The sequence below is a fragment of the Acanthochromis polyacanthus genome, chromosome 9, assembly GCF_021347895.1.
Source record: "Acanthochromis polyacanthus isolate Apoly-LR-REF ecotype Palm Island chromosome 9, KAUST_Apoly_ChrSc, whole genome shotgun sequence".
In the NCBI taxonomy this organism is placed as follows: Eukaryota; Metazoa; Chordata; class Actinopteri; family Pomacentridae; genus Acanthochromis; species Acanthochromis polyacanthus.
In genome coordinates, this window is record NC_067121.1 from 3,182,112 (window position 1) to 3,204,808 (window position 22,697).

At 42.2% G+C, this 22,697-nt stretch overlaps 2 protein-coding genes and 1 long non-coding RNA gene across 4 annotated transcripts in view; 2 read left to right on the plus strand and 1 right to left on the minus strand.

Annotated features, from left to right (window-relative positions):
* The first annotated feature begins 1,440 nt into the window (after positions 1–1,440).
* gtpbp4 (GTP binding protein 4) lies at positions 1,441–14,799 on the plus strand. Its single transcript, XM_022204776.2, has 17 exons — positions 1,441–1,561; positions 2,350–2,520; positions 2,799–2,902; positions 3,548–3,684; positions 3,753–3,853; positions 4,615–4,707; positions 6,032–6,223; positions 7,343–7,408; positions 7,484–7,573; positions 8,733–8,843; positions 8,920–8,997; positions 9,213–9,264; positions 9,336–9,436; positions 9,914–10,111; positions 13,418–13,483; positions 13,693–13,836; positions 14,334–14,799. Exons 1-17 carry the CDS (start codon positions 1,514–1,516, stop codon positions 14,484–14,486), a joined length of 1,905 nt encoding a protein of 634 aa, XP_022060468.1. The 5' UTR covers positions 1,441–1,513; the 3' UTR covers positions 14,487–14,799.
* On the plus strand, positions 5,091–5,879 carry LOC127535573 (uncharacterized). 2 transcript variants are annotated; one of them, XR_007944431.1, is made up of 4 exons: positions 5,091–5,137; positions 5,192–5,224; positions 5,333–5,485; positions 5,519–5,879. It is a non-coding gene; the product is annotated as an uncharacterized LOC127535573 (long non-coding RNA). The 2 variants fall into 2 exon arrangements; XR_007944430.1 differs by having other exon boundaries at positions 5,552–5,879.
* Positions 14,800–18,740: 3,941 nt separating the features above from the next.
* retreg1 (reticulophagy regulator 1) overlaps positions 18,741–22,697 on the minus strand; it is a 29,896-nt gene continuing 25,939 nt past the window's right edge. Inside the window, exon 9 of the mRNA XM_022204777.2 lies at positions 18,741–22,696. Coding sequence (XP_022060469.2) covers positions 22,191–22,696 — 506 coding nt within the window. The 3' untranslated portion in view covers positions 18,741–22,190. The remainder of the gene's footprint in view (position 22,697) is intronic.

Consider the following 22,697-nt stretch of genomic DNA (forward strand, 5'->3'; position numbering starts at 1 on the left):
AGTTCTTACAACATTTAGAGAACGTTGTCAGAACACAGATGTTCTCTGACAACACAGGAGGAACGTTTTCCAGACGTTCTCTGAGCCTCAGAGGATTTCTAATGAAACGTTCCTGTAATGGTTAATATTAGCAGGAGGAACGTTCTTTCTGCAATGCTCTCAGGACGTTTTAGGGATGCTGTTGACAAACACATCATAAAACGTTCTCGATTAAACATTCTTATAACGTTACATGACAACAGAAGAGGAACGTTCTCAAACCAACATCCAGATGTTCTCCAGGCCTCAGATGACAGAACTTTTAATAACATTCCTGGAATTTTATCTGTTAAAAGTGGAACATTTTGACTGGTGGTTGAAGGAACACATTCTGGAACGTTCTACTAGAGGAAGGATGTTCTCAGTGGAGCATTCAGAAAACATTTTAGACTTTTTCCGACAATATTTAACTTTCATTCAGAACGTTGATGGTAGTGATAATAACTGCTGTTTTGCTAATAGTAGTAATAATTTTTATTGTGCTAAAAATAATAATAACAATAATACTAATAATAATAATACATAGTATAATAATAATATAATAATAATATTGTTATTACGAATTTCCTTGTCTATCTGAACCATGTGGACAGTTGTTTGATAAATCAGCCCTCAGTGCAGGTTTATTTTTCCAGGCGGAGTGAGACCTCGTCATATTTCTGTCCTCTGTGGTGCAGCAGTGAACCGCAGCTGTCACACTCAGATCCAGGCCCGCCCCTCCACCCTCGCTCTCCCCTGATTGGTCCGCACGTCCAGTGGGCGCACGCGAACCCACTCGTGATCAGAGGGAGTGGGCGGGGCCTGAGGGAAACTGACGCACGCTGATTGGCTGCTTCTTCATCACAACAAATCCATTTTTTTAGCTCCAATAGTCAAAACATCAGCAAATATTCAGAAAACAACAAAAGTAATAAAACAACAAAAAATAAATATTTTAAATGATACAATACTAAAAATACAAAAACTACAACAAGTAAATATTATAAAATAATAAAACATTAAAAATGTAAAATTACAAGTAAATATTACAAAATGTTGAAACATTAAAAATGTAACTCAAATTAAAACTACAGCAAATAAATATTATAAAATGATAAAACACCAAAAATATAACTCGGATTCTTACAAATTAGAAAAATGGTCAGCATTTAAAGTAAAAAAAATATGCCAACACATCAAGCTTCAGTCAAAGTGAATCCTAAATTATTGTTACTGTTAATTTATTAACGAACTTTTCTTTTTTGTTAACAAATGAGACCAGTATTATTGTTAGAACCAAATAATATGTGTGTACACTGTGTATTTGTGTGTGTTTATGCGTGTGGTTGTTTATGTGTGTGTTTCAGTCTCCGGCCACCAGGGGGCGCCTCTCAGAGATTCCCTCCGTCTCCGCCCCTCGGGTCTCTTCCGTCAGCAGCGGAATACCGGAGCTCTTCTGTCGGTGCCGTCGGTGGAAAACAACGTGTCCGACATCATGGCGCTTTATAACTTCAAGAAAATCATGGTAGTTCCCACCGCAAAGGTGAGTTTCTCCGGCCGGTTACCGGCTTTTAACGGCGGCTGTTCGAGCTGAAGGTTCCGGCGCTGAGACGGTAGAAGGTAGAAGAAGAACCGGCATGGGGGAAACACGTGTAGCTGCTAGGGTTAGCATCCAGAAGTCCTGTTAGCATGCAGAGGTCCTGTGAGCATCCAGAGGTCCTGTTAGCATCCAGAGGTCCTGTTAGCATCCAGAGGTCCTGTTAGCATCCAGAGGTCCTGTTAGCATCCAGAAGTTCAGACATCTGGATGTTTAGGACTCGTGTTATTGTGTTTATTCTGAGGCCTTTGAGCTGCTGCGGTCTAAAAGTTGTGGTTTGTGGAGAAGAACTGCTGCTGTTTGAGGCTCTTGGGCACCAAATTGTTCAGAAGACACAGATTGTTAAAGTTAAAGGGGAAAAATCAGCTGATAGTGTCTCAAAGATGTTTGGTTGGATTCTGGAAAACAGTTTGATTTAGATTCATCTGAATCTAATTCCTGATTGCAGGAAATTTTTGTGAATAAACGTTTGGTAGCAGTTTCAGAGCATGTTGCAATATTAGTAGTTATTATTATTATTACTAGTAGTAGTAGTAGTAAATATCAATGGTAGTAAATGTTAACTTTATATAGAACAGTGAAAGCTAAACATAGAAACGGTGGCCTTTAGCTTCAGCTTAATCAAACCTGTTTATTTGCTCATTGAATAGCCTTAACTTCAGGTGGATAAAACTGATGAAACAGTCAGGTTGTGGTTGATGGATGTCTGATCCACTTCCTGTTTCTCTCTGCAGGATTTCATTGACATCACTTTATCCAAAACCCAAAGAAAAACTCCCACAGTGATCCACAAACATTACCAGATCCACCGCATCCGACACTTCTACATGCGGAAGGTGAAGTTCACGCAGCAGAACTACCACGACCGGCTCACGCAGATCCTCACCGACTTCCCCAAACTGGATGTAAGTTTCCACTGAACAGCAGCGCTCGATTTAGACAGTCACCATTTGCGACTAAAAACGTCACAAATGGTGACCTGGCGACCGTCGAAATTGAGCGCTCAATCAAGCTGAACCGCCTATCATGTTTTCTTCATGGAGGCAGCCACTTTGTATGATGTCATCAACCTCCCACGATTCCCGGCGCTCGCGGCGACCTGGCGACCATCTAAATCGAGCGCTGGAACAGACACTTTGACGGGATGAGTGATCAGATCTGAGCTGTGGTTGTTTGTTTTCAGGACATCCATCCGTTCTACGCCGATCTGATGAACGTTCTGTACGACAAAGACCATTACAAGCTGGCGCTGGGGCAGCTCAACATCGCCAAGAATCTCATCGACAAGTGAGTTAATCTGAAATCTTATCGGAAGCTGTTTTTATTTATTTAATTTAAACTTTTGTTTGTCCAGGTAGGTTCAATGAGTTGACTTGATTTTTCAACAAACTTGATCTCAGAGCATCCACGGAGGAAGTTTTGACTCTCAGCTATTTCTGTTGAAAACCAGGTACCGCTGCGTGCAAAATTAAAAATCAAGATTTAATTCGTAATCCATCCAAAATTTCAAAGTTGTTACAAAAAGCAGGTTGCAAAATGATCATTTTGCCAGAATGTCATAAATGTCAGGAGGTTGAATCATTTTGCATGCAGCTGTATTTAGTTTCTTTTGTCTTTAAAACTAAATGGAGACTATAGAAAGGACATTGGATGCTCTTGAAAGTGTCCTGCAGTGAAGGTAGAGCAGTAGTTAGAGAGGAACTAGATGTGTAAATAATGGTGTCATCAGCATACAGATGTAGGTTAGAATCCCTGCAGCAGGTTCGATGTTATTGAGGAAAACATTGAACAGTGAAGGACCCAGTATGCTTCCCTGTGGGACACCATCCAACTCTCAGCTCTGGTTCTGTTGTTGTTTGAACAGATCAGAACCTAGAACATTGTTTAATTGCTCAGATAAAGGTTAATAAAGGCGTTTTCCTTTGACTGCAGCGTCGCTAAGGACTACGTGCGTCTGATGAAGTACGGAGATTCGCTGTATCGCTGTAAGCAGCTGAAGAGAGCAGCTCTGGGTCGGATGTGCACCATCCTGAAGCGACAGAAGTCCAGTCTGGAGTATCTGGAACAAGGTGAGGCTGGTTTTTATGCTCCGTCGTCTTTTCTGTGTCGATCTGACACTCAACTCTCCTCCCTTCAGTCCGCCAGCATCTGTCCCGTCTGCCGAGCATCGACCCCAACACCAGGACGCTGCTGCTGTGTGGATACCCCAACGTGGGCAAGTCCAGCTTCATCAACAAGGTAGCTGTCACAGTTTGGTCCATTTACAGCATTCTTTCTCTTCCAGGTTGTTTGTGTCGTACTTTGGTCATTGTATGTCTTTAGGAGTTCTTATTTTGGTCTTTTTATGTCCTTTTGTGGTAGTTTAGCATCTCATTTTGGTTGTTTTATATATTTTAGTGGCAGTTTACATTACATTTTGGATTTTTGTGTCCTTTAGTGGTAGTTTAACATCCTTTAGTGGTAATATAACATCTCATTATGGTTGTTTTGTATCATTTTGTGGTAGTTTAGTATCTCATTTTTGTTGTTTTATGTCTTTTGGTGGTAGTTTAACATCTTGTTTTGGTTGTTTTATGTAATTTTCCGTCATGTTTTAGTTGTTTCATGATTTTACATCCCAGTTTATTCTGCCGTTGTTTTGTGTCACATTACTGCAGATGTGATTCCTTCACAGACCAGATAAATTTTCATCCACTCCAGCTGTCACAACCTGAACACTTAATCTGGTTTTTGTTCAGTATTTATATCCAGCTTTGAGTACCTCTGTGTACTTGTATTAATTATAGTATGAAGGTCAAACTTTGCTTCATTAATAAAGAATCAGCTGTTCCACATTTGATTCATGTGGACTGAACCTCCTACATCCTCTTTGGACGGCTCTAAAATAAAACCTCAGCATCATGAATGTCTGATTTTACAGCTGCTTTAATTTAAACCTGAACTCTGCTGGAGGGTTTACCTGCTGCTGATCTCACCTGGTGACCTTCTCTTCCTGTCAGGTGACCAGAGCAGACGTGGACGTGCAGCCGTACGCCTTCACCACCAAGTCTCTGTTTGTGGGTCACATGGACTACAGGTATCTCCGCTGGCAGGTGAGACGATGCTACAGATATGCTGTAAACGTGCAGGTTTTTTATTTTTCTTTAACTGTAATCAGCTTTTTTATTATCTACTGACTATGTGTGTAAAGTCTTAAACACAACCATCATTTTATAAATATCGTAGCTAAATAGAACTTTTAAACATGACAGAAGGTCCAGATTATAGATTGGATTTTGTTCAGTATATTTTCAAACCTGATAAAACCTTCAACCAGAACCTCCTCACAACATCTGATTCTTCATCTCCAGTTACTTTACCAATGATCAGAGTTCTACCTTTAAACTGGGAATATTTCCAGAGTTCCAGATCCTTGAAGTCCATAGAGGAGAACATCTGCTGGAGAAAGTTCTAGAGTAGACCTACCAACAGCTGGACAGTTGTCGGTAGGTCTACTCTAGAACTTTCTACAGGTGTCGGTAGGTCTACTCTAGTTGTCAGTAGGTCTACTCTAGAACTTTCCCCAGTTGTCGGTAGGTCTACTCTAGAACTTTCTACAGGTGTCGGTAGGTCTACTCTAGTTGTCGGTAGGTCTACTCTAGAACTTTCCCCAGTTGTCGGTAGGTCTACTCTAGAACTTTCTACAGGTGTCGGTAGGTCTACTCTAGTTGTCGGTAGGTCTACTCTAGAACTTTCTACAGGTGTCGGTAGGTCTACTCTAGTTGTCGGTAGGTCTACTCTAGAACTTTCTCCAATTGTCGGTAGGTCTGCTCTAGAACTTTCTCCAGTTGTCGGTAGGTCTGCTCTAGAACTTTCTCCAGTTGTCAGTAGGTCTGCTCTGTAACTTTCTCCAATTGTCGGTAGGTCTACTCTAGAACTTTCTCCAGTTGTCAGTAGGTCTGCTCTGTAACTTTCTCCAGTTGTCGGTAGCTCTACTCTGGAACTTTCTCCAGTTGTCAGTAGGTCTGCTCTGTAACTTTCTCCAGTTGTCGGTAGCTCTACTCTGGAACTTTCTCCAGCTGTCGGTAGGTCTACTCTGGAACTTTCTCCAGGTGTCGGTAGGTCTACTCTGGAACTCTCTCCAGTTGTTGGTAGGTCTGCGGCCCGCCTCGTCGGTCATATTGGAGGGGAAACACTGACTGGTGTGAACAGTTTAGAGTCCTAGAACCAATCATTGGTTCTCTGGATGTGTTTCTGTTTCTGATAATCCACCAGATAAACTCTAAAAGGTGATTGTGGATAAACTTTAATGTTGGTAGGTGGTTGGTCAGAACTATTAGAGATGATGGAAAAAGAAACCATCTAACGGTGTAACAGGAGGTTCTGTTGAAGGTTCCGTTGGTCCTGTGGTATCAATCTTTTGCTGTCTGACTGCAGGTGGTGGACACTCCTGGGATCCTGGACCATCCTCTGGAGGACAGGAACACCATTGAGATGCAGGCCATCACGGCTCTGGCTCACCTGCGAGCGGCGGTTCTTTACGTCATGGACGCCTCTGAGCAGTGTGGCCACACCCTGCAGGAGCAGCTGGAGCTGTTCAGCAACATCCGGCCGCTGTTCGCCAACAAGGTGGGTTCATCTGCTCCACATGCTGCTCATGTTCTCCTCTTTGTTTAGTGGACTTCTGTGAGTTCACAGCTTTTTAGGTTTGTTCAGGATGTTCAGTCAGGAGTTAGTCTATTCCTGCAGCAGCACTTTGTCTCATCAATGCTCACTGTAGATTCATATTTACTCTCTGTAAACAGAATAGAATCACTTTATTCATCCCTGAATATTCAGTAATTCAAAATTCAAACTCATTTATTCTCACTTTAAACTCATTTTTACTGACTGTAAAATGGGTTTATAGTCAGTAAAAATTAGTTTACAGTTTTCTCACTATAAACTCATTTTCCTCACTATGATAAACGGTAAATGGTCTGTATTTATATCACGCTTTTACTATGCCTGAAAGATCCCCAAAGCGCTTCACATTATACAAACATCACACACGGATGGGGAAGCTGCCATGCAAGGCGCTAACCAGGACCCACCAGGAGCAACTGTAAACTCATTTTATTCACTATAAACTCATTTTATTCACTATAAACTCATTTTATTCACTATAAACTCATTTTATTCACTGTAAACTCATTTTATTCACTATAAACTCATTTTATTCACTGTAAACTCATTTTATTCACTATAAACTCATTTTTATCCACTATAAACTCATTTTATTCACTGTAAACTCATTTTATTCACTATAAACTCATTTTTTCTCACTATAAACTCATTTTATTCACTATAAACTCATTTTTATTCACTATAAGCTCATTTTTATTTACTATAAACTCATTTTATTTACTATAAACTCATTTTATTCACTATAAACTCATTTTTTCTCACTATAAACTCATTTTATTCACTATAAACTCATTTTTTCACTGTAAACTCATTTTTCTGACTGTAAATAATAGTTTCCTCGCTGTTGGTTCGTGTTTCCGTCTAAAGTCCTGCAGCTCTGTGGAACCAGAGCCTCATGAAGGAGAGAACTCAGAGAACTCTTTGTGCTCTGAGTGTTTCTGAACAGGACGACTTCTCATTTGTTTCCCTCTGAGGCCTTTCAGGGAGTCGATGGGATGATTTCCCTCTTTGTGCCGACCTGTCTGTAGTCTGTCAGTGATTAAAGCCGCTGTGTTTCTGCAGCCGCTCATCATCGTGGCCAACAAGTGTGACGTGAAGAAGCTGAGCGAGCTGTCTGAGGAGAAGCAGGTGAGCCTCAGAGCGTCAGGAAAGATCTGACCTTCAGCTCCACGCAGACTTCATCTAAGTGTGTCCGTCTCTCAGAAAATCTTTGCAGATCTTTCTGCCGAGGGAATCCAGGTGATCGAGACGAGCACGCTGACGGAGGAGGGAGTGATGCAGGTGAAAGCCGAGGTGAGCGAAGATTCAGCCGTTAGAGGCAGCTCTGCTCAGATGCTGGTAGAAGAATCAGAAGGCATTCTGGATGTCTGTTTCACTCATTCTGGAGACGTTTTTGGTCATTTTGAAACATTTTAAGTCATCTGAGACAGTTTTTGAGTAATTCTGGACAGGTTTAGAATAATTCTGGAGGCATTTTAAGTCTTTTGGGGCAAACTTTAAGTCATCTGAGTTGTTTTGGACTTCCTAAAAACATCCAAATATGGAGATCATTGTGGTTGTTTTGGACATTTTCTTTTTGGCATTTTAGACTTTTTTGAGTAATTTTGTACAAGGTTTTGTCATTTTGGAGTTTCTGTCATTTTATATCATTTTTAGAAGAATTTGAAGTCATTTATTGTGTTTATTTTTAACTATTTTACTAATTATAGACAAATTTTGTCATTTTGAAGAAGGTTTTGGTATTTTGGGACCATTTTTGAGAATTCTGGACAGGTTTAGAAAAATATTAAAGTCGTTTTGGGCCAATTTTAGGTCATTTGGGACATTTTTTGAGGAATTCTCAACATGTTTTAAACATTTTAGACAAATTTTAAATAATTTTGGACATTTTAAAAATATCTTTGGTCAAAATTAAACATTTCTTTGGATAATTCTGAACAATTTTTTTGTCATTTTGGTGAGTTTCTGCTATTTTTGACAATTTTTGGAAGAATTTGAAGTCATTTTTGTGTTTTAGGATTACTTCTTAGTAATTCTGGACACATTTGTAGTCTTTTTGAAATATTTTAAATCATTTGGGAAAATTTAGAATAATTGTGGACAGATTTAGAAAAATCTTGAAGTCGTTTTGGTCATTTTTAATAATTCTGGATGCATTTTAAGTCTTCTTGGGCAAATTTTAAGTCGTTTTGGACGTTTTAATAATGTGTTTTGAACATTTTAGAAGAATTTTAAGTCTTTCTGAACATTTTAGTGGTTTTCGACAATATCTGAGTATTTCTGGAAACATTTTCGGGTTTTTTTTGTGCTTTTTTTTCTCCTTCGTTTTAGACACTTCAGTGAAAGTTGTTCTTCTTTGTGGTTCCTCTTTCCTTCCACTTTGTTAAATAGCTGCTTTTCAGTGCATGTTACAGCTCCAGAGGCTGACTTCAGATAACTGTGGTGTTTGCAGGCCTGCGACCAGCTGCTGGCTCATCGCGTCAACACCAAGATGAAGGGCAAGAAGGTCCACGACGTCCTGAACCGGCTGCACCTGGCCATGCCGGCCAAACGGGACGAGAAGGTAGACGGTCGTCAGTCTGTGTCAGTCCTGCTGTTCTTCACTCTCTGCTGCTTCCTCATGTTCTCTTGTTGACCAGGAAAGGCCTCCGTTCATCCCAGAGGGAGCCGCCCTGCGAAGGAAAGCCATGGAGGTGGACGCACCCAAACGCAAACTGGTAATCAGAGTGTTTTACTGCTGTACTCGAATACAGTCATCCTGACTTTAGTACGACAACCTGAAGGTAAATGCGGAACCTTCCACAGTTAGTTTCTGCAGATAAAACCTGAAGAAGTTTTCTTAGCGTTTAACGGTTTCTCAGTGCAGTTTTTCTTTTTCATTCGATCGTTGGATTGTTCTGTGTGACTAAAGCCTGAATGTTTGTGGCTGCAGGAGAGAGATCTGGAGGTGGAGCTGGGTGACGACTACGTTCTGGATCTGCAGAGTAAGAGGCCTTTCCCTTCAGTCAGGTTGTAGAAGCTGGCGGCTCGCGCTCACTCTGCTGTTGCTTTTCAGAGTACTGGGACCTGATGAACGAGGACGAGAAGCACGATAAGATCCCTGAAGTGTGGGAAGGCCACAACATCGCAGACTACATCGACCCCGACATCATGAAGGTGGGCGGAGCTCAGCTACTGTCACAGCCAATCAGCAACAGCAGAGTAAAGCTGGAGCTGGATAATGACGTCTTTAGTCGTCGTCCTTCAGAGGAACGTTCTGAAGACTCAACATCCTGATGGAAACGGAGCAGAACGTTCTCAGAATGTTTTAGGATCAGCTGTAACTGTTTCCTGAGTCACATTTTACTGAAGCTTTTAAATGAAAACATGTTAGTCTGAGGAGAAAAAACAACAGAAGCAGTGAACTGTGATGGTCTGTTTAATGTCTGCAGAACAGCTTCTAGTTGTCCATCTGCTCCACTGTAGATCTCAGCTGGTCTCCAGGTTTATCTGAGGTTTTAGCTTCTTTAAATAGAACCGTATATTTAATAGTGTTTGTTCTCTCCTCCGTCTGTGGATCTGTTAGACCAGCTGGAGGACAGCTGGTTGGTCCTGGTGTCCTCTGAAGTCTTGTGGTTTCCGTCTTTCCCTCAGAAACTGGAGGAGCTGGAGAAGGAGGAGGAGCTGAAGGAGCGAGCCGGCGAGTACGACTCTGATGACGACAGCGATGACGAAGAGATGCAGGAGATCAGAGTTCTGGCCAAACAGATCCGCGAGAAGAAGCAGCTCCTGGTGATGGAGTCGAAGGAGAAGGACGTTCACGGACCTCGTATGCCCAGGACGGCCACCAAGGTGAGGGAGGCTGAGGTTCTTCCAGGTCAGAGGACGTTACTGAGAAAATGAGAGGATAGAAAGCAGATATTCAGCTCCAAGAAACTACATTTACAGTGAAAAACAACCAGGATGTTCTTCTGGGGTCCAACTGATGTTTCAGCTACTTTCTAAGTCACTGGTTTGGTCTCAATGTCTGAAAATAGTGAAAAAATGTTCAGAACATTTGAGATGCAGCTGGTGGTTCAGACCTGCCCTGGTTCAGCTTCAGTTCACTTAGAGGAGGTTAGTTATACACACGTGGACAAAATTGTTGGTACCCCTCAGTTAAAGAAGGAAAAACCCACAATTCTCACTGAAATCACTTGAAACTCACAAAAGTAACAATAAATAAAAATGTATTGAAAATTAAATAATCAAAATCAGCCATCACTTTTGAATTGCTGATTAACATAATTATTTAAAAAAACAAACTAATGAAATAGGGCTGGACAAAAATGATGGTACCCATAACTTAATATTTTGTTGCACAACCTTTTGAGGCAATCACTGCAATTAAACGATTTCTGTATTTGTCAATGAGCGTTCTGCAGCTGTCAACAGGTATTTTGGCCCACTCCTCATGAGCAAACGGCTCCAGTTGTCTCAGGTTTGATGGGTGTCTTCTCCAAATGGCATGTTTCAGCTCCTTCCACATATGTTCAATGGGATTCAGATCTGGGCTCATAGAAGGCCACTTTAGAATAGTCCAACGCTTTTCTCTCAGCCATTCTTGGGTGTTTTTGGCTGTGTGTTTTGGATCGTTGTCCTGTTGGAAGACCCATGACCTGCGACTGAGACCAAGCTTTCTGACACTAGGCAGCACATTTCTCTCCAGAATGCCTTGATAGTCTTCAGATTTCATCGTACCTTGCACACTTTCAAGACACCCTGTGCCAGATGCAGCAAAGCAGCCCCAAAACATTACTGAGCCTCCTCCATGTTTCACCGTAGGGACAGTGTTCTTTTCTTCGTATGCTTGGTTTTTGAGTCTATGAACATAGAGTTGATGTGCCTTACCAAAAAGCTCCAGTTTGGTCTCATCTGTCCAAAGGACATTCTCCCAGAAGCTTTGTGGCTTGTCAACATGCATTTTTGCAAATTCCAGTCTGGCTTTTTTATGAGTTTTTTTCAGCAGTGGTGTCCTCCTTGGTCGTCTCCCATGAAGTCCACTTTGGCTCAAACAACGACGAATGGTGCGATCTGACACTGATGTACCTTGGCCTTGGAGTTCACCTTTAATTTCTTTGGAGGTTGCTCTGGGCTCTTTGGATACAATTCCAACGATCCGTCTCTTCAATTTGTCATCAATTTTCCTCTTGCGGCCACGTCCAGGGAGGTTGGCTACTGTCCCGTGGGTCTTGAACTTCTGAATAATATGAGCCACTGTTGTCACAGGAACTTCAAGCTGTTTAGAGATGGTCTTATAGCCTTTACCTTGAAGATGTTTGTCTATCATTTTTTTTCGGATGTCCTGGGACAATTCTCTCCTTCGCTTTCTGTTGTCCATGTTCAGTGTGGTACACACCTTTTCACCAAACAGCAGGGTGACTACTTGTCTCCCTTTAAATAGGCAGACTGACTGATTATGAGTTTGGAAACACCTGTGATGTCAATTAAATGACACACCTGAGTTAATCATGTCACTCTGGTCAAATAGTTTTCAATCTTTTATAGAGGTACCATCATTTTTGTCCAGGCCTGTTTCATTAGTTTGTTTTTTTAAATAATTATGTTAATCAACAATTCAAAAGTAATGGCTGTTTTTGATTATTTAATTTTCAATAAATTTTTATTTATTGTTACTTTTGTGAGTTTCAAGTGATTTCAGTGAGAATTGTGGGTTTTTCCTTCTTTAACTGAGGGGTACCAACAATTTTGTCCACGTGTGTAGCTTTAACTTCATCAGATCAGACTGTTAGCGTAGAGCTAATCTGTGCCAATTTAGAGATAACTCATGTTAGCTTAGAGCTAATCTGTGCCAACTTAGAGATAACTCATGTTAGCTTACAGCTAATCTGTGCCAACTTAGAGATAACTCATGTTAGCTTACAGCTAATCTGTGCCAACTTAGAGATAACTCGTTAGCTTAGAGCTAATCTGTGCCAACTTAGAGATAACTCATGTTAGCTTACAGCTAATCTGTGCCAATTTAGAGATAACTCATGTTAGCTTAGAGCTAATCTGTGCCAACTTAGAGATAACTCATGTTAGCTTAGAGCTAATCTGTGCCAACTTAGAGATAACTCATGTTAGCTTACAGCTAATCTGTGCCAACTTAGAGATAACTCATGTTAGCTTACAGCTAATCTGTGCCAACTTAGAGATAACTCATGTTAGCTTAGAGCTAATCTGTGCCAACTTAGAGATAACTCATGTTAGCTTAGATCTAATCTGTGCCAATTTAGAGATAACTCATGTTAGCTTACAGCTAATCTGTGCCAACTTAGAGATAACTCATGTTAGCTTACAGCTGATCTGTGCCAACTTAGAGATAACTCATGTTAGCTTAGAGCTAATCTGTGCCAACTTAGAGATAACTCATGTTAGCTTAGAGCTAATCTGTGCCAACTTAGAGATAACTCATGTTAGCTTAGAGCTAATCTGTGCTAACTTATAATTAACTTGTTTTAGCTTTAAAGTACCATGTGCTAACTTAGAGCTAACCTGCGCTAACTTAGATCTATCTCATCTTAGCTTAAACCTAACCTGTGATAATCTTAGTCTTGATTCGTGTTAGCTTGGAACTAACTCTTGCTAACTTGTAGCTAACTCATGATAATTTAGAGCTTATCCATGTTAGCTTAGAACTGACTTGTGCTCCCACATGTTAACTTAGCCCTAGCTCGTTAGCTTACATCTAACTCATGCTAACTTGTATCTAACTTGTGTTCACTTAGAGCTAAATAGTTTTAGCTTAAAGCTACCTCATGTTAGCTTAGCCCTAACTTGCGTTATCTTAGTGCTAGCCCCTGTTAGCTTAGAGCTAGCTCTTAATAGCTTAAAACTGCCTGTGATAAAGGTTCAGATTGTGCCTTTAAAAATCAAAAACCGCGTTTAGTTTAACAGTTTATTAAAATCAGTGACGTTTTTTTCTGCAGCTGAGAAGTCATTTTATTTCCACAATCTTTGTTTAAATTTGAAGGTTTTTCTACTTTTAAGGGTTGACCAGCAGAGACCTGGACCTGAGTTTATCCCACAGAGCTTGGACTTGGGGTCTCTGTTCAGCGCCTCCCTGGAGATGTTTTAGTGACTAAATGCTGAGATGTTTGTCTTTCATGTGTTCAGGTTGAAAGGAAGCAGCTGGAGAAGGAGATGGGGAACCTCGGCCTGGACATGAGCGACAAGGACGATGTGAGTTCTTCCTCTAGATTCATGCATGGTTCTAGATGGAACCAGTTAGGACCTGGTTCTGTTCCATAGCTTCATGTGGAAATGTGACATTAACGATAAAGCGTCCAGTAGTGAAGGTTGTTCTGCTTCCAGGCTGCTGGTCAGAGTTCCTGAACACATGAGGACTTTAGCTTTTAGACGTGTCAGGATGAACATGTGTGTTCTTTCAGAGCCACTACGCTCAGCAGGCCAGACGCTCTCGCAGCGTCGCTGTCAAACGGAAACGGGAATCTTCAGCTGCTCCCACCTCCAGGACTCGCAGCCAGAGCGCCTCCCGTCCACCGAGAGACCAGTCGGGTCTACGAGATCCAAAGGTTAGTGCCAGAATGTTACTGGAACCTGCTGCAGGTTCAGATGATGTCAACACACTCTAGAAAGTAGTGATTCATCCATGCAGGGCTGTAGAAGAACCTGTAGTCTAGTGATTCTTTAATGCTGTAGCTGCATCTACCTGATGCTGGGAGCAGTTTAAGCTCAGATATTCCGTTAATGGTTCTACCTTTATGGGATTCTGATGATTAAATCAGACACTTTAGAAGTCCTTTAAATAACGTAGAAACTTTCATCAGACCAACTTCATATTTATAAAAACGGATGTAAAACGGACGTATTTAACAAACCTTTGAAGACCAAACACTGATTCCTCCGACTCAGTGGAGTTTGTTGGTTGAACGTGATTTCAGCAGAAGTTGTTTCAACTAAAAAAGACAGTTTTTATTTTCATGATGTAATTTTTCCTGAAGCAGCAGAAGAACTGTTGTTAGAAACTGTCTAAAGCTGGAACTCACTGCTGGTTCTGTTTGTTCCTCAGATGGCGAAGAAGGCGAAGAAGATGATGAAGAACTCCCAGAAAGGCATGAACCGCCAGGGCAGGAAGGGAGAGTCGGACCGGCACGTGTTCGACCTCAAACCCAAACACCTGCTGGCTGGAAAGAGGAAGTCCGGCACCACAGATCGCAGATGAACCCAATTTCTGGGACTCTTCATATGAAACGTTCCCCAAACCATCTAACCGCTTCGTAATGATCCGAATGTTTGGTCTTTTATGGATTAACTTTTTCCTGCTTAACGTCTTCTGTTTGTCTACTTCATGCAGTCACTGATCTGTAGAACGTCTCATGACTTTTACTCTCAGCAGCAGTGAACTTTTCTGTCTCACATCCTGTCTGTGGCTCCAGAACCGTTGAGTTTATTCTGGATAACATGATGATGTTTCTTTTCTAAAAGAAGAAATGTTAAAGAACAAAGGAGGTGAATAAATCTATAACTAACCTGAAGCTTGTCTGACTCTCAGTAAAACCAGCTGGAATTCAGTTTTACTTCCTCCTGGTCCATAGAGGAGGCTCCACATTTATCACTTTTTAATGGACTTTTCAGAACCTCATGAGTCCACAGACAGAACCATGGCATTTAGGAGGAGAAACATCTGAGTTCTGATCAGAGTGATTGTTGTTTTGAACCATTTCAGGTCATTTTTCTGCAGGTTATTGAGTCACTTTGGTTCATTTCTGTTCAGAATACTTTTGTTTTAAACCATTTTTGATTCATTTCATGATTTGTGACCAATTTTTACCAATTCTTCCGTAATTTTGGTCATTTCCATGTAATATTGGATCCTGATGTAATTTTGCCCATTTTCTGAGTCATTATTGAGTAATATCTTGAATGTTTGAACAATTTTTGACAAATTTGGAGCAATATTATCATTTTAAACATCCAGCACCGATGCTTTTGGCTGTTTTTATAAATTCTGAGCCTCAGATCTTCATCAGTCCAGCAGAAAACTGAGTTCTGTTACATCTGACTCCAGATCAGTTTTCCGTCCGTCCAGAGCTCTTAACCATGAAGCAGTCAGAGGTAACTTCAGGTTTTACAGAGTTTTCAGGATGATGATGGAGGATCTCTTTTTACCGGGTTGTTGCCGTGGTAACTGATGCTGAGCAGCTGATGTTCCCAGTAACGGATCAGTAAAACTCCTCAGACTTCTTAGGACAGGGATGTCAAACTCATTCCACAAAGGGCCGGTGTGGCTGCAGGTTTTTGTTCCAACAAAGCAGCATCACACCAGACCTGACTCATTTCATCAACCGATCTCAGTCTGCAGACAGGTGATTGGTCAGACTGTGTGCTCTAGGCTACAGCATTTAGTTCCAACATATCTACAGCACATCTACAGCCTCTCTTGTGGAGAGTGTTTGTGTTCTGTTTTATTATTAAAAAAAACCTGCCTGTCTGTCCGCCTGCTGCTTGGGTTCACACTCCGTCCGTTTCATAACAGAAACGGCGTTTTCATGAATGTTTAAGCTCTATAGATTAATCGAGTCCAAATTTGAGGAGTCTAAGTGTAGCGGTTCTCGAGCTGGACCTGGTCTAATGTGGTCTGGATGAGAAAAAAACAGTGAAATGTGCCTTTATTGCATTTTCACAAATAGAATAAAGTTTTCACAAATCAGAGACTGTGTTTTTATGAATCTACAGGCTCTGTAGAATAATTCAGTCCAGATTTGAGGAGTGTAGGTACAGTGGTTTTCAATCTGGACCTGGTCTAATCAGGACTGGTTATAAAGCAAAAACGGTGAAATATCCCCTTAAACGTTTTCACAAATAAAATACAAATTTTACAAATACAATAGCTCTTGTCAGGCATAGTTAATGTCTTACCCAAATGTCTAAAATGTTTACACATCAAGAAGTGTCGGAAAAAAACAGATAATCAGTGGATAAACTGTCGCACGGCACGTTCATTTCATTTCCCCTTAACTTTTCCCTTAAGTGCCGAATCGGAAGCTGCCGAATCGGAAGCTAACTTCAGCGTCGTAATGCTGTGGGTCTGTTACTGTTACATAGAAGCCATACTGCAGACAAAAAATACAGCAACTTCCTGGTTTCTTTGACATCTTGTTGAAGATTAACAGAAGATATATTATTTTTAATTCATAATTATATATTTTTGGGTGGGTGAACTGCCCAGCGGTGTCAATCAAGTAAAAATAAATCCCGGTGAAGGAAATGCACGGCCACAATGAAGGATCGTCAACCCACCCAGTCTTCAAATTGTAGGGATCTGGCAAGGTTTCACTGTTTCCCTGATATCTCAGCTTACTCACGTATATTTGTCGGGCCTCAGGTGATAAGGATTGAGCATAATCGGACAATTTCACGGAAGGATAGTTCGCATCAGCCATTGTTCCTCTGGTTCCTCTTGCCAACCAGCTCGGTAATCACGTGACTTCGTGACGTCACTGTTTGTAAACACTGGCGTCTCCCATCGACATGACGGGTCCAAAAAATTTTGGTCACGTGATCTATAGGAGCCATTTTGATTCCAATTCATGAACGCCGGTTATGCCTGTTAACGTTGTTTACAACGCAGAGAGTAATTCTCGGTCTTTTTTGGCTTCATAAATACCTGAAAAATGACGGGCTGTTGTGCCTTTGGGTGCATAAATTGATCGGAGAAGGGATTACACATGTTTAGATTTCCCAGGAGTAGTGAAAGAATGAAACTATGGGAAAATAAAATCCGGAGAGTGGGATGGAAACCGACTTCATCATGATTTTTGTGCCAGGTTAGTCCCATGTATGTACTTTCATGTTATGATGTATGGGTGAATGACAGATAGAAAAGTTTGATGTGATTTTAGGCAGCTGTGGTTATTTTGACTTTGACCATTTTCATGCATGGAGATGCATGAAATACGGGCCGCTGAAGTTTAACGGGGTAACCCGTTAAACTTCAGCGGCCCATCTGAGCTTCGACAACAGCCTCCCTGTTCATTCACATGATTTCCAATTCAACAAACAGCTGACAGTTTTCTGTTTCCTATTTTCTGTTTTCCGTCCAACCTGCAGTCACTTATCAGCCTCATATGACCCGAACAGGCTCCGTGTTGTTCACCTGTTTCTGGGCTGTTAGCCGCCGTTAGCATGAGGATGCTGTTAGCCATATGCTAACAGCTGCAGCAGCGTACAGGCGGACGGGAAAACGTATTTTACTAAATTGACCGAAGCTGCAAACTCGATGATAGAAACATTATACACCCATGGAAAGCTTAGATTCTCATGAATCCGCCGGTATAAACCACTTTCAGATGTGATTACCACAGCGGGTAATATAAACACATTTGTCCAACAAACAGCAAATAACGTAAACAGCACAACTCACCTTTGAAGGCTCAAAACTAGTCACAGATGAAAATATTCCACTAAAAACGGCCATAATCCAACCTTGGACATCCAGACAAAACAAGCCAGTAAATTATTTTGTCCAAAACATGTCTTGAAATCAGTAAACAATCCATAGTTTTCGTGAATGTGCACCTCGCGCTGCGCGTCCCATATTGAGTGAAAGGAAACAAAATGGCTTCAAATCCCCAGTTGTCGCCACTCTCATTATATAGGCACTCTAACAGCAGCTAGAGTGCCTATATAATGAGAGTGGCGACAACTGGGGATTTGAAGCCATTTTGTTTCCTTTCACTCAATATGGGACGCGCAGCGCGAGGTGCACATTCACGAAAACTATGAAAAACTGTAATGTCTTTCATTCCAGCCGTCTCATGTCAACATGTGTCCATAAAGAAGTGTCTGCATGTGATGCTGCTGCTGTGTTACACTGCTGCCCTCTAGTGGCTGCAAACACACACTGCATCCAGCCTTCTACTGCTGCTGCTCCTATGAGCACACACTACTGCTGCTGTGGCTGCTGCTTCTGCTGCTGCTGCTAATGCAGCTACTTGTGCCTTCATCATTCATTCATGTGTTGCTGATCAAAGTGCATGTTTAATCCAAGCAACAATCACAAAGTAAATGATATCCAGCAGCACTGTGCAAAGCTTTCAGGCTCTTTCCATCTTTGGATTCTTCTCCATCAGCATCAGGAGGCGTCTGATGGTCCCAGATTCCTTGTGCAGCAGGACAAGCAGCCCAAACATCCAGCCAGACTCATGAAGAACCACAAACTGACAGCACAGCATCTGAAACCACAAATCCACAAGATCCAAATACCTCAGTCTGAGATAAATAACTCCAGGATGAGGAGACAAACAGGCTCCACACCAGCAGAAGCTCCTGTCAGAGAGGAAACCAAGCTTCTCTGGAGATGTGACTTTCAGTCTCATGTTCCCAGATCATCAACAGGATTCATTTTATCTACCAGCGATCATCATGTTTGGTGCTTTTTCCCAACAGCTGAAGTCAAATCAAAGAAACTTGACACTGCCTTACAACGTTTTATTGACACTGTTGATACAGAAAAGTACATTTTGATAATGAATTTTGGTTCTGACCCACAACCGTCACTTTGAACCACTTTCTCACTTTTATGCAACCGTATGGAAGCTTCCATTGTTTACCAGCAGGTACAAGGAGACCAAATAAACAGATGTTTGATGTTAAAAGATTTAGTGAAGCCTGACAGTTCCTCATTCAGAGGCTGGAGCATCACATGTGAGCTAACACTGAACTACAAAGTCCTCTTAGCAGCGCTCATGGTGCGATAATACAAGGCATTACAGGACTAACTCATAAGGATACGTTATACAGTGCTGAGTCTAGAAAAACCACACCTCTTCATGTACAGGACATGTTACAGAAACACTTCCATCCTTCTTCATGTTCATTCACTGAATCCAGACCTTCTGATGTCGGCGCTGCATCTTCAAATGATCCTTTCTAACCCTATCCAGGACGTTTCAGAGCTTCAACTCAACCAAACAGCGACTGAAAAGCTGTGAGAGAAGCTGAAGTCCAGAGATAACGTGTAAACCCTGCAGCCCTGTGAGGTCTCTGCTGCTCATACGTAGCAGTGTTTAACAGGCTGCTAGCATCTCAAACCAGCTTTAATTCCAACAGCTGGCGTTTAGAAATGCTGTGGGCACACAGAGCAGCGTTCACAGCTCTGACCGAGGTTTACCACGTTGTTTCTGAACTGAACGGTGATACTAAACAGGAAAACACTCCAATCATGAGCTGGTCATCTTCAGCAGCAGCTTGGAGGAGAAACAAAGCGTCTGTGCACCGTGAAGCTCAGAACAAACCGGATAAGAACAGAACACAGTGAGAGCAAAGCGCTCCCTGAAGGGTTTGTGTTGGTGGAAAAGGGTTGAAGTGTGTCAGAGCTGCAGCCTGTTAGCTCACTGCTCAATCAGTCCGACAGAAAAACGTCTGAGAGGAGGCCACAGCTCACACTCCTTCCTTCCTTTCTGCTCTCTGCTGACCACAAGCTGAGCTCTAAATAGACCGTTTATCAGCTCTCTCAGTGGTGAAGTCATCAAATAATGGAGTGAACGTGGAGATTGGAGGCTGAGTTTGGCGGCGCTGCAGGAACAGAACTAATGTTCTTCAGGAAGGAGGCGATCTGGAAAACAGACGCATGCAAACCAGGAGAGTTTACATTCTGACAGGACGGCCGTATGTCACATCTGACGCATGGACGCTGAAGTTTAGACCCCAAAAAACACAGGAGCTGGAAGTGAAGCCAGTTTTACATGTGAAGATATTCACAGGAAGATTTCCATGCAGAGCTTTCTGCTGCTCGCTGGAATAAAAGTAGATCCCTCCACGACTGAAACGCTTCACGACAAATCAACAAGGTACATACAAAAACAAGAAAAAGAAGTAATGAAATAACAATACGTCCTTCTTTTCATAGTTCAGAATCCAACCAGAAACATTCCTGGTGACTGTGGTTCAGTTTGGTGTCTGTGGAATTCTGGGTAATGTAGGAGCAATCAGCTGATCAGCTACCAGACAGAAGGTGTGACGCTGAGTTTGCTCTAAGGTCAAATGGAGAAATGTGAGCTGAAATGTGGATTCTGCTGCAGAAATACTGAGCTCTAAGAAGCAGCTTCACCTTCAGGCTCAGATTAAAGTCACTTCAGGAAAAACACTTTGAGTTTCCCTGCTTCCTCTGTGAGACTGAACGGTTTAAAACACGCTGTCAGCAGACATGAAGACATCTGAAGTGTTCAATAAATGATGGAGAATTAATGGAACAATACATTCAGAGGAAATGTTTCATGATTTGATTCAAAACAGAAAATCTCACGTTTTATTGTATGCATCACAAACATTACAACGCTGTATGAAGTGCAGGGAAACCTTGAGATGAGTTCACTTTAAACCCTGTGTAATTGATCATTTAGGATTTTTCTTGGATAAAAGTTGATCACAGATTTACTAAAACCCTTAAATGTCCTCATCAGCTCACTGATAGTGTGATAAATCATGTCCTGATGCTGACATGATGCTAATAAATGCTAAACTGACCTCATTACAGCATCAGACTGAAGATGAAGAGCAGGAAAGCCGTTCCTCTGCCATGAAAACGCTGCTGCTCTGTTCTGCGTGGCTTTCAGGAATGATAGCGATCATTTAAATAAACGCAGCTCTCTGTCAGCTACACGAGGACATTTTTACCATCTTTGATCAAAAGACACTTCTTTGAATCTCACAGCATTTTTTCTTCATTTTACTCTCAGATTTAGTCAGACTTTCCTCCACATTTAACAGTTTTTAGCAGACTGCGGCCAAATGAAAGACTTCAGTAAATATTGGGTTTTATCAGAGCCGTCACTGTTCTGACTGATCTGAGCCCAAATCCATCTGAACCAGAACTCTTGGTGCACGTGCACAACTTTCTCTGTGCTCAGAACCGTTGAGAAGCAGTTTGTCAGTGGACCTTAGATGAACCCAACGAGAACTTTAGTTTGACGAGGAAACCAGTGGAGCAAACTCAGCTTGTTCTGACATTTCAAAGCAATAAAAGCATCTGTTGTTTCCCAGCAGCAGAATGGAGATCCAGGTCAAACAGCTGATGCTCTAAATGCTGCATCTGAACGCAGCTTTGACAGAAGATTGATCTGCTTTTGCTGCAGCAGCTGCTCCAGATGTGTTTTTATGGAAACATAAAGTCATAGTTTGTTCACTAAACTAGTATTTCACTTTAAAACTGTGATGTCTGTCTATTGTTAAATCCCTACTTTCGGTTCTGGTGCAGCAAGATTTGACCATCTGCAACTTGATGGCAACACCTTTGACCAATCGCACTTTTTGCACTTTTTGCACTTTTTGCACTTACTACAGGTTTTTCCTTATGTCTGAATTCTTGCTTGTGTTGTACGTCGCTTTGGACAAAAGCATCTGCTAAATGAAATTGTAGAATTGTAGGAAAAAACTATTTCCATGCAGTACCTCTCCTCCTATGTGTTTTTATGCTGTGAAAAATAAAAGATCGCATTAAAACCAGCTGCACTCGTCTAGTTCCTAAAGCCGGTCGTCCGTCTGCAGACCAACCTCCAAATCACACCAGAATCAGTTCCAGACAGACCACCACAGACACCCTAACAGAAGGTCCATGAAGTGACTGACAGACTCATCAGACTGCAGATCAGAGCAGGAAGTGTTGGGAGGCGTCATTAGATGACCGTCGGTGTGGTCGGCAGAGGAAGGAAGGTGGTGCTGCTGTGGAGGCTGGTTGTGTCTTCAGGCTGATCTCAGCAACAAGCTGCTCCACATCAACGCGTCTCCACCTCCAACTGTTCAGCTTTGAATGCAGATTTTAGCAGGAAAAACACAAATGGAAACGTTCTGTTCTCACCACCGTCCAGAGCTCTCTGAGCAGAAGGCCTTGGTCTCCACATGTCCTCTGACCTGAACTCTTCATCCATCAGTGGCGTTGGAGGAGTTTGGAGAGGAAGCCAGAGGAGGCCGGCTTGTGGCTCTGGGCCTCCTGGTTGCTCTTCTCCTCTTTCAGCCCCAGCTCGCCCTCCAGTTGCTCCAGCTCTGACTGGTCCAGCAGCTCAAAGTCCTCCACCTCGCTGTCCGACTCCTCGGCCAGCTCCAGCAGCCTGCTGGGTTCTGGCAGCCTTGACCGCCCGCCGTCTCCGCTGGGCGCCACCAATCCGACCGCCGCCTCGATTCTCTCCTGGATGGCGGCCGTGACGGCGGCAGTGATGACGTCGCTGGCCACCTGGCTGACCAATCCCAGGGCTTCGTCGGCGGGCCGGTCTTTACAAAGAGGAGGCATTTGCTGGGATCTGATGGGCTGCTGAGGTGGAGCTGAGGGGAGGCCGAGGCTCAGGTCATCGTCATCGTCGCCGTTGGTCGTTGCGCCGTTGTCAAGCGAAGGGAATTCTGGGAGGCCGCCTGTGAATGCTTCCTCTCTGTCCAGGTC

Excerpts from the sequence above, each read along its gene's own strand:
- gtpbp4 (XM_022204776.2), top strand. The coding sequence starts at position 1,514 with ATGGCGCTTTATAACTTCAAGAAAATCATGGTAGTTCCCACCGCAAAG. Across the intron at positions 7,574-8,732 it reads TGATGCAGGTGAAAGCCGAG|GCCTGCGACCAGCTGCTGGC; the intron begins GTGAGCGAAGAT and ends TGGTGTTTGCAG. Across the intron at positions 10,112-13,417 it reads TGCCCAGGACGGCCACCAAG|GTTGAAAGGAAGCAGCTGGA; the intron begins GTGAGGGAGGCT and ends TCATGTGTTCAG.